General features: G+C 36.2%; 1 protein-coding gene across 2 annotated transcripts; it reads left to right on the top strand.

The window, feature by feature from the left end:
• The first annotated feature begins 299 nt into the window (after nucleotides 1-299).
• Nucleotides 300-12,849, top strand: LOC110788222 (tRNA dimethylallyltransferase 9). 2 transcript variants are annotated; one of them, XM_021992857.2, is made up of 11 exons: nucleotides 300-619; nucleotides 3,279-3,332; nucleotides 3,609-3,651; nucleotides 4,018-4,126; nucleotides 4,794-4,992; nucleotides 5,796-6,009; nucleotides 6,551-6,645; nucleotides 7,547-7,641; nucleotides 12,012-12,087; nucleotides 12,183-12,322; nucleotides 12,419-12,849. In XM_021992857.2, the coding sequence occupies exons 1-11, from the start codon at nucleotides 368-370 to the stop codon at nucleotides 12,519-12,521; spliced, it is 1,380 nt and encodes a 459-aa protein (XP_021848549.1). In that variant the 5' UTR covers nucleotides 300-367; the 3' UTR covers nucleotides 12,522-12,849. The 2 variants fall into 2 exon arrangements, with proteins under 2 accessions (XP_021848549.1, XP_021848550.1); XM_021992858.2 differs by lacking the exon at nucleotides 300-619 and adding an exon at nucleotides 698-1,330.
• The last annotated feature ends 399 nt before the right edge of the window (nucleotides 12,850-13,248 follow it).

Genomic DNA, 13,248 nt, shown 5'->3' with positions numbered 1-13,248 from the left:
ATTAGTACTAAAAATCGCTCCGAAAAACGCAATTAAGACCAAAAGTGCATACGGGATGGGGAAAAACACTATAAAATATGAACATATCAAATGCGGACCTGAAATTTTGAAAAATAAAAAATTTAAAACGTATATAAAGTATGTTAGACACAAATCATATAGAAACTCTACACAACATATAATAACTCTTTAAAATATATAGTTACTATTTAAAATCACGAAATAAATTACACATATTACCCAACCAAATTACTCCATTGACCTACCTGGACCGATCAGGTCTATATTAGTGTAAATAAACGGCTTAAACCTATCATTGTCATCAACCGTTATCCTAAAACCTCATAGAATTCATAACAATTCAGAAATGACTAGAGTTGCCGCCGGTTTACGCCCATGGGGGTTGCGCCACCACTTCCCATACACTTCTTCCGCCACTTGCCTCCGCCGGCACCTGCACTCCTCCCTCTGCTCCTCCTCTTCTGCTTCTTTCTCAAGGAGAGAGGAAAAAGAGAAGGTCATTGTCATCTCCGGCCCTACTGGCGCCGGAAAATCACGCCTCGCCCTCGAGCTCGCTAAGCGTCTTAATGGTGAAATTATCAGTGCTGATTCTGTTCAGGTTTCCAATTGTTTATTTCAATTGAATTTAATTTGTTTATGCTTCTTGCTTTATTAAAGACCAGTCTTATATAAGAAACAAATTTGTTATTACATCTACACCTGAAATAATATGTAAAAATATAATATAATATGATGCTGGCATGCTGCGAATATAAGAAACAGATCAGTGAGATAGAGCCAAACGCATATAAACAAATCGTTTAAAATGGTTAGAATTTATTTGAGGGTCTAGATCGATTAAAATGTTTCCTTTAGTTTTTTCCTATTGGTAGGTTGTAATTACATTCTCTATTCTATAAGTGTGGAGGATATTTTAGTAAATCAAGGAATACCAAAAATACATTTACTAAAATAACCACAATTCTTTACTTGTATATATATATACTAGTCTTATGTGATATAAAAAAATCAGATTTTTGTTATTATATTTAAACCTGAAATAACTTATAAATGCAATGAATGTGAATATAAGAAACATATAAGTTAGATAGAACCGAACGCGCTTTAACGACTTCTTTACAATCGCTTAAGCTCAACTTCGAGCTTTAGTTGTTTACATGTTCAATCCTTGTTTGTTTTATAGCTTAAGCGAAGTTTTTGGATAGGGACTCAGTGTTCTCATCTAGACCACATGCTTTCTTTGGTAGACATATGATTATCAAATCTTGGTTTGCTAGCTTCAATTTCCAAAAGCACATCGATTAAAATGGTAAGTATTTATTTAAGGGGCTAGATTGATTAAAATGCTTCTTTGGGCTTTTCTCTATTCTATAAGTGTGGAGGTTTTAGTAATCCAAAGGGGACACCAAAAATGAATTTACTAAAACAACCTCATTTCTTCACTTATATGATAGAAATATATACTCCTCCGTCCCAGATTAGTTGTTACATTTCTAAATTAGGAATGACCCCATAATTATTCTATTGTCTCTCTTTTCCCACTAATTTTTTTTTGTCCCCACACCGTCTCTCATTCAATTTAAAAAATACCCCACTTACTCCTATCACATCTATTTTTTCAATAAAATAACAATTGATAACCAAACAACCACTTATCACCTAAAATTTTTGTTCAAAGGTAAGTATAACAACTAATCTGGGACGGAGGGAATATAATATTGATTAATTTGAAGGAAAATATTTTAATTGGGCATTTTGATTTTCCGTGTGTTGGCTGTGAAGTTCAACTTTTCCTAATAACATCAAAAACATGATTTCGAATTCTCGTCAGAGTTGTACGTGTGTGATGAAGTTATAATGTTAAAAATAATCGTAATTAGATTTGTACAATTATCATTAGGATCTTTATCATTATGTGATTTGTACTATGATGTTGTGATAATAGTCTAGTTATACTCCCTTTGTCCCATTTTAATACAAATAGGTCACATTTGGTTAGAGGTCAGTAACTCATTGAAATATTATGACTAGCCTTGATAATTTATGCAATTGTAGAGTACAAAATGTTATAGTACTACTGATAATCTGTGGGGGAAAAAAGAAGCAAAGAGTTCTGTGAGAAAGTTCGCAATTTAACTTGCTAGATATGAAGGTGAGAAGTGGCATATTATTTTTGGTACATCACAAAATAGAAATTTGGCGGATTAAAGTGGGAAAGAAGACATAACACCTTCTTTCCCCTAATGGCCCTCCGCAACCAAGACATCAAATAATGGTTCAATGGAAGGCTCCTTTGCAAGCTTGGCTAGCTTTAAATACCGACAGAGCAGCACGTGGAAGCCCCGGAACAGCAGGTGGAGGAGGCATCACTCGTCATCATGGCGGTGTCCTTCAATATGCTTTTTCTGCCGACTTTGGTTCTTGTACAGCTTTTCGAGCTGAGCTACGAGCCATTGAGATTGGGCTAGAGATGACAGTTAGAATGGGATCAAAAAGCTCATGATCCAAGGTGATAATCAGGCTGCAATTTCTGCATTGAACAACAATGATACTTATGGTGGAGATTGTGCACGTATCATCCATAATTGTCGAAATATGATCAAGTGGAGGTTTCCTTCTTCCATGTGTACCGAGAGGGAAATAAAGCGGCTGATTGGTTAGCAAATTTCGGGGTTACGCATGGCTCCAAAATAGAAATGATTCATGTTCCACCCTTGGAGCTAGGGAAGATACTCCATGAAGACTTAGTAGGAGTAGTGTGGCCATAACTAGTTTCAATTTCTTAGTTTGTATTTATTTTCTGTTGGTGTTTACCCCTCATTTCCATCAAAGAAAAATAAACTTCGTATCTATTTTGAAACAGAGAAAGTGCCACTTATTGGGAAAACGAGCAAAAGCTTTCATTCAATCGCAATATACTCCAGATGTGCAATAATACAAATACTCTCGGATTAACTATTACTCCATTATGCAATAATACAAATACTCCCTGATCGAAAATTTGCTGCAGAGTTTTGTGCACATCAGTAATTTATCATTTTCTGCATTGATTCCGTTCTTGATATAATAATCTTACAATCATGTTCTTATTTTTTGGTGCAAGTTGCAGTGAATCCACTGAGTTCCTTTATCCTTTACATCAGTTTCCTACAGCATCTTTTCATCGTTCATCACTTAATGACACTTTGATTTTATGCTAAGTTTTTTTCACCAGCTGCTGATTTTCTCTCTTTTTCCACTTTTTTGGGATGATGCAGGTCTACCAAGGTCTTGATGTCGGGTCAGCAAAGCCCTCACCTAGCGATAGAAAGGTACCTTTGATTTGGTTGTTGCCAAAGAATTAGTTGCTGAAATATGCTACAATAACATGTTTCTGTATTTAACTTACTCCGTTTGCTAAATCGCCAAACAAGAAGATTCATATTTATCAAAACCATAGCATAGTTTCATTTCTTGTCCATGTCCAATTAGGTAGGTGTTTTAGGAACTCTTCGGTATGGAGCTGAAAGCGTTTTCTCTGCAGTTTTTTTGTTGGTTTCTTTAACAGCCATTTCTCACATTTTCTTTTTTTTTTCTTTTTCTTTCAGGAGGTACCTCATCATTTGTTGGACATATTGCACCCATCTGAAGGTAGAAATAGAACTTGTGTGCTTCATACTATCTGCTTAACGAGTAGCTGCCTAATCTAGAAGATAAAAGATGTGATTGGAAGAAGCCTGTAAATTGAACCAATTATTGTCTAAACTGGTGGGGGGGGAGGGAGGGTTGATGATACTTCTACTTTGTTTAAAATTTTGAGATATTTAGAATGGTACATCTTTGACATGCATATGTGTTTACTCTGATACTCTGGATAACAATGTGATGGAAGTAATGTCAAGATAATGATTATGTATATGCAAATTATTGATCTTTCAAATTGGGAAATGTATTTTTGATTCAATTGATTTTTCTCCGTTTATACATTGTAATTCTTTATACCTCCTGTGTTTGTAGAATATTCTGTTGGTCAATTTTATGACGATGCAAGACAAGCAACAAGAGACATTCTTAAGAAGGGCCGTGTTCCTATAGTTACTGGAGGAACTGGTTTGTATTTGCGTTGGTATGTTTCTAGAACTTCAGCTCGAAGAATTTTATGTGCATTAAGTTTGCTTCCATACGAAAATACAAGATACTCCCTCCGTCCCTTAATACTCGACCCGTTTTCCTTATAAAGTCGTCCCTTAATATTCGCCCCGTTTCTATAAATGGCATACTTCTACTAATATTATATCATTTCTCTCATTTATCATGGACCACATATATTCCTACTTCCTAAAAAAACATTAAAATATTCCATCTACCCCATCCCCACCCCTTTATTTGACAAAATTCCCACTAACAATATTAAAAAAATACTCCACTATCAACTATCACCTAATAAATTAATATGTCAATTAAATTGCCTGAAAATCTGTGCCGGTCAAACCGGGGCGAGTATTAAGGGACGGAGGGAGTATGTATTATGCCATGGCTCATGCTAGCTATTTTTTGTTTGCTATGGATGTGTATTATATGCATTTCTTGGACTTTGAACTACAATATCCTTCCATAGATTTTGCATTTTTTTATTAAGTTCACAGAAGCAGTCTTTTGTGCTCTGTTTTGTCCTAAGCTCTTGAGTTTTTAGTTGTGGCATTTCTTTGTGTAATTCGGTATAGTTGAGCATACCCTGGGCAAGTGTAATTATTTAAGGACAGAGATGTTACAAATTGTTTGTGAAATGCTAGGTTCATATATGGCAAGCCTCATGCTCCAAAAGCATCTCCCGATATTGCGACTCAAGTGTATGCAGAGCTTGAAAATTATCAATTTAGTGGAGATTGGGATGCAGCTGTAAAGTTGGTTTTTGAAGCAGGGGACCCGAACACCCAGTCTATCCCAACAAACAATTGGTATCGCCTACGGCGTAGCCTTGAGATTATTAAGGTTTAAATTTTTTTCATTGGTCATCCTAATGCATCTCTGGTTGACAATCAAAGTACTCCCTCTAATTTCATTTCCACTAATAGTGTGTTTGTCAAGTGGTGTTGCTTGCTGCAGATTGTGGTTCAGACATCAGGATAATTAACTAAGTTAGATGCATCACCTTTTTCCTGGTATAGATAAAAGATTAGAGTGAATAGTACTGCATAATTTCTACTATATTGAGTGTAGATTGATATAAATATATCTACTGGTCACCTTATGGTGCTTTGTTGTTTCTTCGATTCTTAAACCTTGAAAATTCCTCTATAGTGTTCCTAACTTCTGAATAAAATTCCATCTCTATTGATTTGCTTGGTTATGAATGGTAGCCTTCTCAAATTTAATCGTGGATCGCCATGACGCATGACCTCACGTTGATGGGGAGAGGTAGCGAAGTAGCGTATACTGGCCTTCCTGTCACCCGTCCTAATTTGGCTTTGCTGTACGTATTTAATCCCATTTTTCTTTTCTAAGAGCAAATGAAGTTATGGCGTTTCCTCTGGTTTCCCTGCTAACATCATTCATAAATTACTTTCTTCACTAAGTTTGCCTAGTGAAAGCAGTTTTCCATGTCTAAGGAAAAGTAAATAGGTTCACTAGAAATACTACTTGAGTTCCTTCTGGAAAGAAATTTCCCCATCTGATGTATATGTGCTGTTGAAGTGATCATTTTCTTGTGTTATTTTTTTTATAGTAAGGAAGCTCCATACGAACAAAACTGTTGACACAGAAAAATAACAGATGAATATTCTTTTTCCTGCCAGTCTAGTGGATGTCCTCCATCAGCCTTCCAATTACCGTATAATTCATTTAAAGAACAACTCAATTTAGCTGCAACAGATGATTATCAAAACATGGATGGAGTGCAAGGGAGCCAATTGAAAGATCTGGATTATAATTACGTTTGCTTTTTCCTTACAAGCCCCCGGCGAGATTTGTATAGATCAATTGATTTACGGTGTGAAGATATGCTTTCAGGTATACTATCTTCTTGCTGTTTTGTTTATGTTCTCACTTTCTCAGTATAGTAATAAGTAAAACTGAATGAAGAATAGGTATACTGTCTTCTTGCTGTTTTGTTTATGTTTACGATCTGTTATTCACTATATTAACTTCAGAGCATTACCTCAAACCCCCACCCCCACCCAAAAAGGGAGAAAAAAAAAAGAATTAGGGCAGTCTTGCAGGATGCACAACATTACACGTTATCTTTTGTTAATCATAGTTGCATAGAACATTTATATCCACACTGCCTTCATAGTTCATAACGAACATTTGATTTATATCTGGGGTGAGTGCTAGCTAAGGATGAAAAAATTGTAGGCTGAAATAGGCTAAAAGATCACATGTTTAAAGATGAAGTAGGTCCGAAATAGATTACTCAAAGGATGCTAATAATTAGAATATTATATATTGCATGTAATCGGTGTGTGCCATTTTGACCTTTGTATATGCTCTTCTTTGATGATGTTACGAGTATGGTTAGTTTAAATTGTAAGTATACTACAACTAATTGCAGGTAGTGACGGGATTCTGGCGGAGGCCAAATGGCTTCTAGACATAGGCTTTCTTCCCAATTCAAATCCTTCTACGCGATCTATTGGTTACCGGCAGGTGCTTTGAATTAGCTTTACCTACCAATATTATCCTGAATTTATCACTTCTAATTTTGGAGGCATTGCTTCTCGTACAATTATGGGAGGAGCATGCCAATATGTGGTAAAATTATTTTTACCTTCGTATGCTAAAGTGTGTTTGCATTTGTGGTCTAAGACACGATGAATTCTTCTTGTGGATGGTTATCTCAGCCAAGTTATTGACTTAATATACTACCTCCGTGCAACAATCTGATACCGTTTCTGAAAGTTCTGAACACATTGAAAATTTTGTCTCCTGAATTTGAAAATTTTGACTGTTAATTCTCACTATTACATATGCCAAAACATTATCATGTGGGATCTTGTTAGATTTGTGTTGATATGTCTTTTCGAAATATTAATTTTTGTATAATTTCAAAATGTCAAAACCATGCATTGGAGCCCTTGTAAATAGTAAGTGTTAACATCTTTCTGAAATGGAGGTAGTAGTATTTTCTTTAATACCAGTTTCAGACTTTCAGTTGACCTTTCTATGTACTGACTACTGAGTAACTTTCAGTAACAACGTGTGCAAATGGCAAATGGGACATATTAGTTAGTAGTTACAGAAGCTAGTCTGCTTGCTGAACATTGTGTAAAACCTCACTTTTAAACTAGGTTATGCCCGATGAATTTTCCTCTCAACTGAACCTCCTCCCCTCCCTGTTCCCCCTCTCTGAAATATTAAGAGGGGGGAAGAGGGTGTTTGGAGCAATTGAACAAAATAACTGCTCAAAAAAGGGGTTGAGGAAAAGGATGTGTAACAAAATCATTAAAGATTGAGTGAATGACAGCTTAAGATTTTTATTTGTTTGCATTTTACTCGTTTAGCTTTTCTATTAATAACATTGAAACTCATCATGTGAGTTAATATTCAGGGCATGGAGTATCTCTTGAGATGCAGAGAACAAGGCGGTCAAAGCTCTGCAGAGGAGTTCTTTTCATTTCTTTTTGAATTTCAGAAAGCGTCCAGGTTTGTACAAAAGCCCTTGGATGGAAGATTTCTCCATGCTGTTTTTATATTATGATTTATGGGTATTGGACGGGAAGATTGTATCAGTATCAGGAAGGGTTGTCTTTGAGTGATCTAAGAAAAACAAGGAGTTAGGAAAAATTTATTTTGACGAGGAAGAAATATAATGCAATAGCGGAAATAAGTTCTGCTATACAGAACCATATAAAAGAAAAGAATACTGCTAAAAATAGTTTGTGAATGTTGTAGAGATTAATGAGTGATAAAAAGGAGTAAGATAAAGAAGCTGAATAGTGTAATATAGAAAACAATAGGATGAGAGGATTTTCCAGGCTCACAAACAAAAAGACCTTCGCACTCAGGTGTAATTAGAACAGTAATAAAGGGCTTAAAAAGATTAAAGCTAGAAAACTACTATTAATCGCGAGCATATCATTGAGCCATTGCAATGAGGCTCTATCTAGGGTCATATACTTGTAGGATTACTCCCTCTGACATAAAATAATGGTGGCCTTCACTATAGGTGCAGATAGTATGGTCCATTTGACTGGAACTCATTTTCTTATTGACATATTTGTTGGGTTTCTCCTATCATAGGCATGTATTGCTCCAATCAAACAATCAATCAATTGAAGGGCATATATGTGAATACCTACAGGCATAGCTCTAGTGCCATGAAAAGAAAATGGAAGTTCTTTTGGGAAGGTCTCTGGAGTAATATATTTATTTAACTTGTTTTGGTACATAATTCCTTTCTCAGCTCCACCGTGGAAGCATCCGAGACTTTAAGCTGCCTTTGTCTTTTCCTCAACAGCTGCCACTTCCTCTTGAGCCCTGACTAACCCTTAGTACTATTTCTGTCTGTCATTATTGTCTAATTGGATACCAATTAAAGGATTTGCATCAGTTCCACCTGTTATTTTGGAGTTTTGGGACATGCAGGACAAAATAACATAAAAGTAATGTAAACACAGATATACTGTCTCCATAAAAGTACTGTAAAGCCAAATCTTGTTGGTATGGAAAAAGTTGGAGGAAGTCATGACATTCTGTTATCTACGCCAAGCACGTTGTGTAATATTTCTTCATGAATGATTGAAGTCACTGAACTAAGGTTTCTTCTTTTGATGTGTCTCATCTCCAAGCCTGGTGGGGTTATGAGCTTAACATTCTGTTGAAATCCTTCTTTATTAATTTTTTTTTTGAGGGTTCCTTCTTTATCCATATACTGAGGCGTCTTGAGCTCGATATTAATCGTTACAAAAGAAATGAGGTCAACTGATTGATTCGGCAACAGTGTGTCCTGTTCAGAGTTACCTGGTTCGGGGTTCGCTTCGGTACGGGGTACAATTTCGGGTTCGCGGTTCGCGGGTAGCTGATTTTAGGTTCGTATGGATTTTGTGTGTGTGTTTGTTTTAATGTCATTCATAATCTGACATGGTCATTGACATTGTCATTCAAATAAGTGCCTTGCGTCCAATTCACAAACAAAGTTCTGACTTGTGTTATACGAAGTACAATACTTCACTTTACAGAAGTTATGAAGCCACCTGATCAATTAAAGATCAAAGTCAGACTAGCTGCATTAGTGCCTGACAATGATAGACAAATTGCTGCTACTGGAGTATGGAACCAAGTAAGACAACCAAAAATATAAAGTCAACTAAACAAAATTCATTAGAAAAAGACAAAAAAACAAAGAACAAGAAACATACAAAGAAGTTTAAATACGGAGTACTTCAAAAACAAAGATACAATTATCTACTGCATTTATTTCTTCCCCTTTGCCTTCTGACTTTTTATTTCACTTGCTTCCACTTTTATTCTTTTATATGGGTTATCTATTATCGTGAGATCCTCTTCACCTTCAACATTTGTATCCAATCCAGCCCATCTCATGTCCTCTAATTCTGTAGGTGAGTCTTCAAGACAAGAATTTTTAGGATCAATGTCCCATTTTCTAGAGGGACCTTGCTTGTAACTATCTGAGAACCTAGACAAAAGACAAAGATTAGAGTGGATGTAAACTAACTTATCCGCCGTTGAACAATTTAATCTGTTTCTTTCAAGCTATGAACAAGCCCAAATGTACTCCAAGCCCTCTGTGCCTAATGGGTTGAGCTAACACCTGGAGTTTGTGATCCATACATAGACAACCAATCAATGGCTTCCATGGTGACATCATCCATTTGGGCTTGGGGCAGTGAGTATAGCCCTTTCTTCAATTGAAATTCAGCAAGTTGATCACGCAACTTTTTTTCTTCATATTTGTCTTCAGTTATTTTTTCAAATGCTTCCATACAACCCATAACCACCTCTTTAGGAACCTTTCTAGTATAACAACCCCCCCCCCCCCGGGGGGGGGGGGCCGGAGCAAGAGATTTCAAGTAAATCTGGTCATAAAAACGAGGTGAAAGAGCGAAACCTAAACAATGAATAGGAATGGTCATCTTATTCCACCTTGTTACCAATATTGATTCTACCTTAGCAAACTCAGAGACATTATTTGATATCACTCATAATATCTTTTATTTCACCAATCATGTTATCCATTCTCTCATATATCTCCCCCATCTCGGGACCATCACCATCACAAAACTTCAGTAATTTGTAAAGTGGTTTGGTGAAACCTACAATTTCTTGAGCTTCACTCCAAAAATGTGGAACTTGAATAGTTCGTGTCATCCATTTACCCATAGCTCTTGTCTCCGTATCTTGTTTCTTCAACCACTCTCTACATGCCTTGAAGACAATAGTAGTTTCAAGTGCCTCTCTACAAGAGAGTAACCTCTTCAACATTATGTAGTGAGAGCCAAATCTTGTCTTCGCTACCTTCAATAAAATTCTAGTTGAACCTGCTTTAAACAATGCTAACAAGTATTTGTGACTAGTGAAAAAATTCACTACTTCTTTTCCACATTTGTAAGTGCCTTTCATCCAATCCAAAGCAGCAGCAAAATCTTTAAATACTAAGTTCAAAGTATGACAAACACATGGAGACCAAAATATGTGTTTATGTACCTTTTCTATTTCTCTTCCAGCAGCTATGCAATTTTCTATCACCACTTGCAGTACATTTGAGGGGCCAATTTCTTCAATTGCTAAGAGCAAATAATCAGCTATCACCTTCCTTGTTTTCTTCACCACATTGAAAACTCCAGCATACATAAACATGGCACCTCGACTGTTTGTTGCAAAGACATTGATAAGTTGATCACTTTTGCAATTAGACCAACCATCTGAGAGATAACAGATACCCCATGAGTGTATCAGGTATCTTTTACTGGAGTCAAATCCTTTTCGACGCTCCTCTTACATTCATCAAGTAAAGTGGTATGTGCCTTCTCAAATGATGGAGATTTGCAACTTTTTGGAGCATTATTAATAGCATGCACCATCTCTTGCCACCGAGGGCTTCTCAGACACTTAAAAGCTATGGCATTTGCACAAAGCTATGGCATTTGCACAAATACACCTCATGATTTTCAAATCAACTACTGCCCTCTCCATGGTCCCAAATGCTATTTCAAGTGGGGATCTGCTAGGAGTCGGTGTTATTATGTTGTACGAGGATAGAGTTCTTCAATCTTGCTGACACTTGCCCCGAACTTTCTGCATCTTTAACTTTCTGCATCACCTTTCTATATACAACATAGTTGTTCAGGAGTACCGGATAATGTTTAACGTCTACTTTTATACCGGAGCGCGGTCCAAAAATATGGGCTCCCGTTCAAGCATCATACCACAAGCCTTGAACCCTATAGATCCAAACATTGTAGAATGATGTTCACTAAGTGTTGCCTTCTATACGCACTTTGTATATGTTTTTCCAAATAACTTAATAAATGGCCCTTTTGGAAAAAAAATGTCTGTCTAGTGGGCCGATACCTTGTAATTAAATGAGCTATATCGAATGATTGAATGAAATAAGGCTTTGTTAGTTTGTTATGTATTGAATAATTTGAGTAAATTCTTATCTACTCTGGCTGGCTCCATAAACCTGCTTTTGATGACTTTTGTTCCAGTTGCCAAGATATGGCATTTGCACTTTGATTTTGACACTTTGATATGGGAATGCTTCATTGATACATCCTTTATATTCCATACGACGTATGAATCTGTGGTGGTTTTTAATTTGCCTTTATCATCCCTGTGTGTTTTGCTTTCTACTGGTTTTTAATTTGCTTTTATCATCCCTGTGTGTTTTGCTTTCTACTTGTTATTAACTAGACTTGTATCTGAGTCAGTTCACTGAATTGAACTGAACTGAAAAATATTTGTATCATGGTGGCCGGTTATCCTGCAATGCATTCATAGTTAAATTCTATTTCAAGTTTTAACCAGGAAGCTTATATCTAAAATCTATTCAGGAATTTTGCAAAACGGCAAATGACATGGTTTCGTAATGACCCAATTTATAATTGGCTAGATGCTTCTAAACCCTTGGTATGTCATCTGTTACACATGCACCTTTAGTATTTGGTTGATCAGACAAGTTAGTGTGTGCTCCGATAAGCTCTCATTACAATATTAATCTGCAGGAGAAGGTATTGGACTTCATTCATGATGCATACCATGATCAAACCACAACTTTGGTTGTACCAGAATCGCTAAGGATGAAGAAAGATGTAGCCAACCGCCAAGAGCTCAAGGAACTTCAGACCTACATGACCAAAAATAGGTACTGTGGAGTACTCCGTATTATTAATGCGGAAAAAATCCCATCTAATGATTCCATGACAACTTTTAAGCTCAGTATTGTGTTTTCTTTTTCAAGGTATTTTGTTACACACGAAGATTGTGCTGATATTCTGACATGGATAGAAACTGAAGGTAATATAGCAGAAAGACTTCCTATTGGTGAATGCAGCACACTATGAGGAGTTAGCATTCAGGAAGAATCTTAGTGCCTTCTAGGAATTAGCACAGGTGTTTGATCCTTGTCTTACGCTTGCGTCTGCTGACTAATCTCCCTAACAGAACATTCTTGTGTAAATATTTACCTGTCCGCGTTACAAGAGCTATGGAAACTGAGAGAGACGAGCTTTGGTGAAATATTTCCTTTCCCTCTTTTCACGTTTTGCTGGTGAAAATCAGTAATACAAAACAATTGAAAGTTGCCATCTACCCTTGTAACATTATATGATCATTTATCAAGTAATTTTTTGCAGAATGTGTACAGTTGGACAGAAAAATTTATTGGCAAAATTTATTGGGAAGTTCTGTAGCGATTTTTACTATACAACCGGTTGGATATTGCAATGTACAACCAAGCTCCTAATTTTGCAGGTATACTGCAAAATGTGATACTGCTGCCAAACACAATGTCTGATGTAATGATGTCATTAATAAGAATGGGATGTGAAGTGATTGCATGTAATAATTGGTAAGGGGTTATTTGGCTAGGGATATCGCATTGCTTTTCCTTAGACTCTTAACTTTAATTTTATCCAAATTAGATTTTAGAGGGATTAAGAGAATACCTAATTGTCGTCCCAATACATATTCTAGGCCTCATTCTCCACTTGTTATCTAAGACCTTTTCAAAATATTGGACAAAAATGTATCATTTGTTGTTTTATATTTTTACGAAGCATAACGGTAGAG

Source organism: Spinacia oleracea, chromosome 4, assembly GCF_020520425.1.
Source record: "Spinacia oleracea cultivar Varoflay chromosome 4, BTI_SOV_V1, whole genome shotgun sequence".
Taxonomy (NCBI): domain Eukaryota; kingdom Viridiplantae; phylum Streptophyta; class Magnoliopsida; order Caryophyllales; family Amaranthaceae; genus Spinacia; species Spinacia oleracea.
The sequence above is the reverse complement of the archived record's forward strand: the minus strand, read 5'-3'. Positions and strand labels throughout refer to the sequence as shown.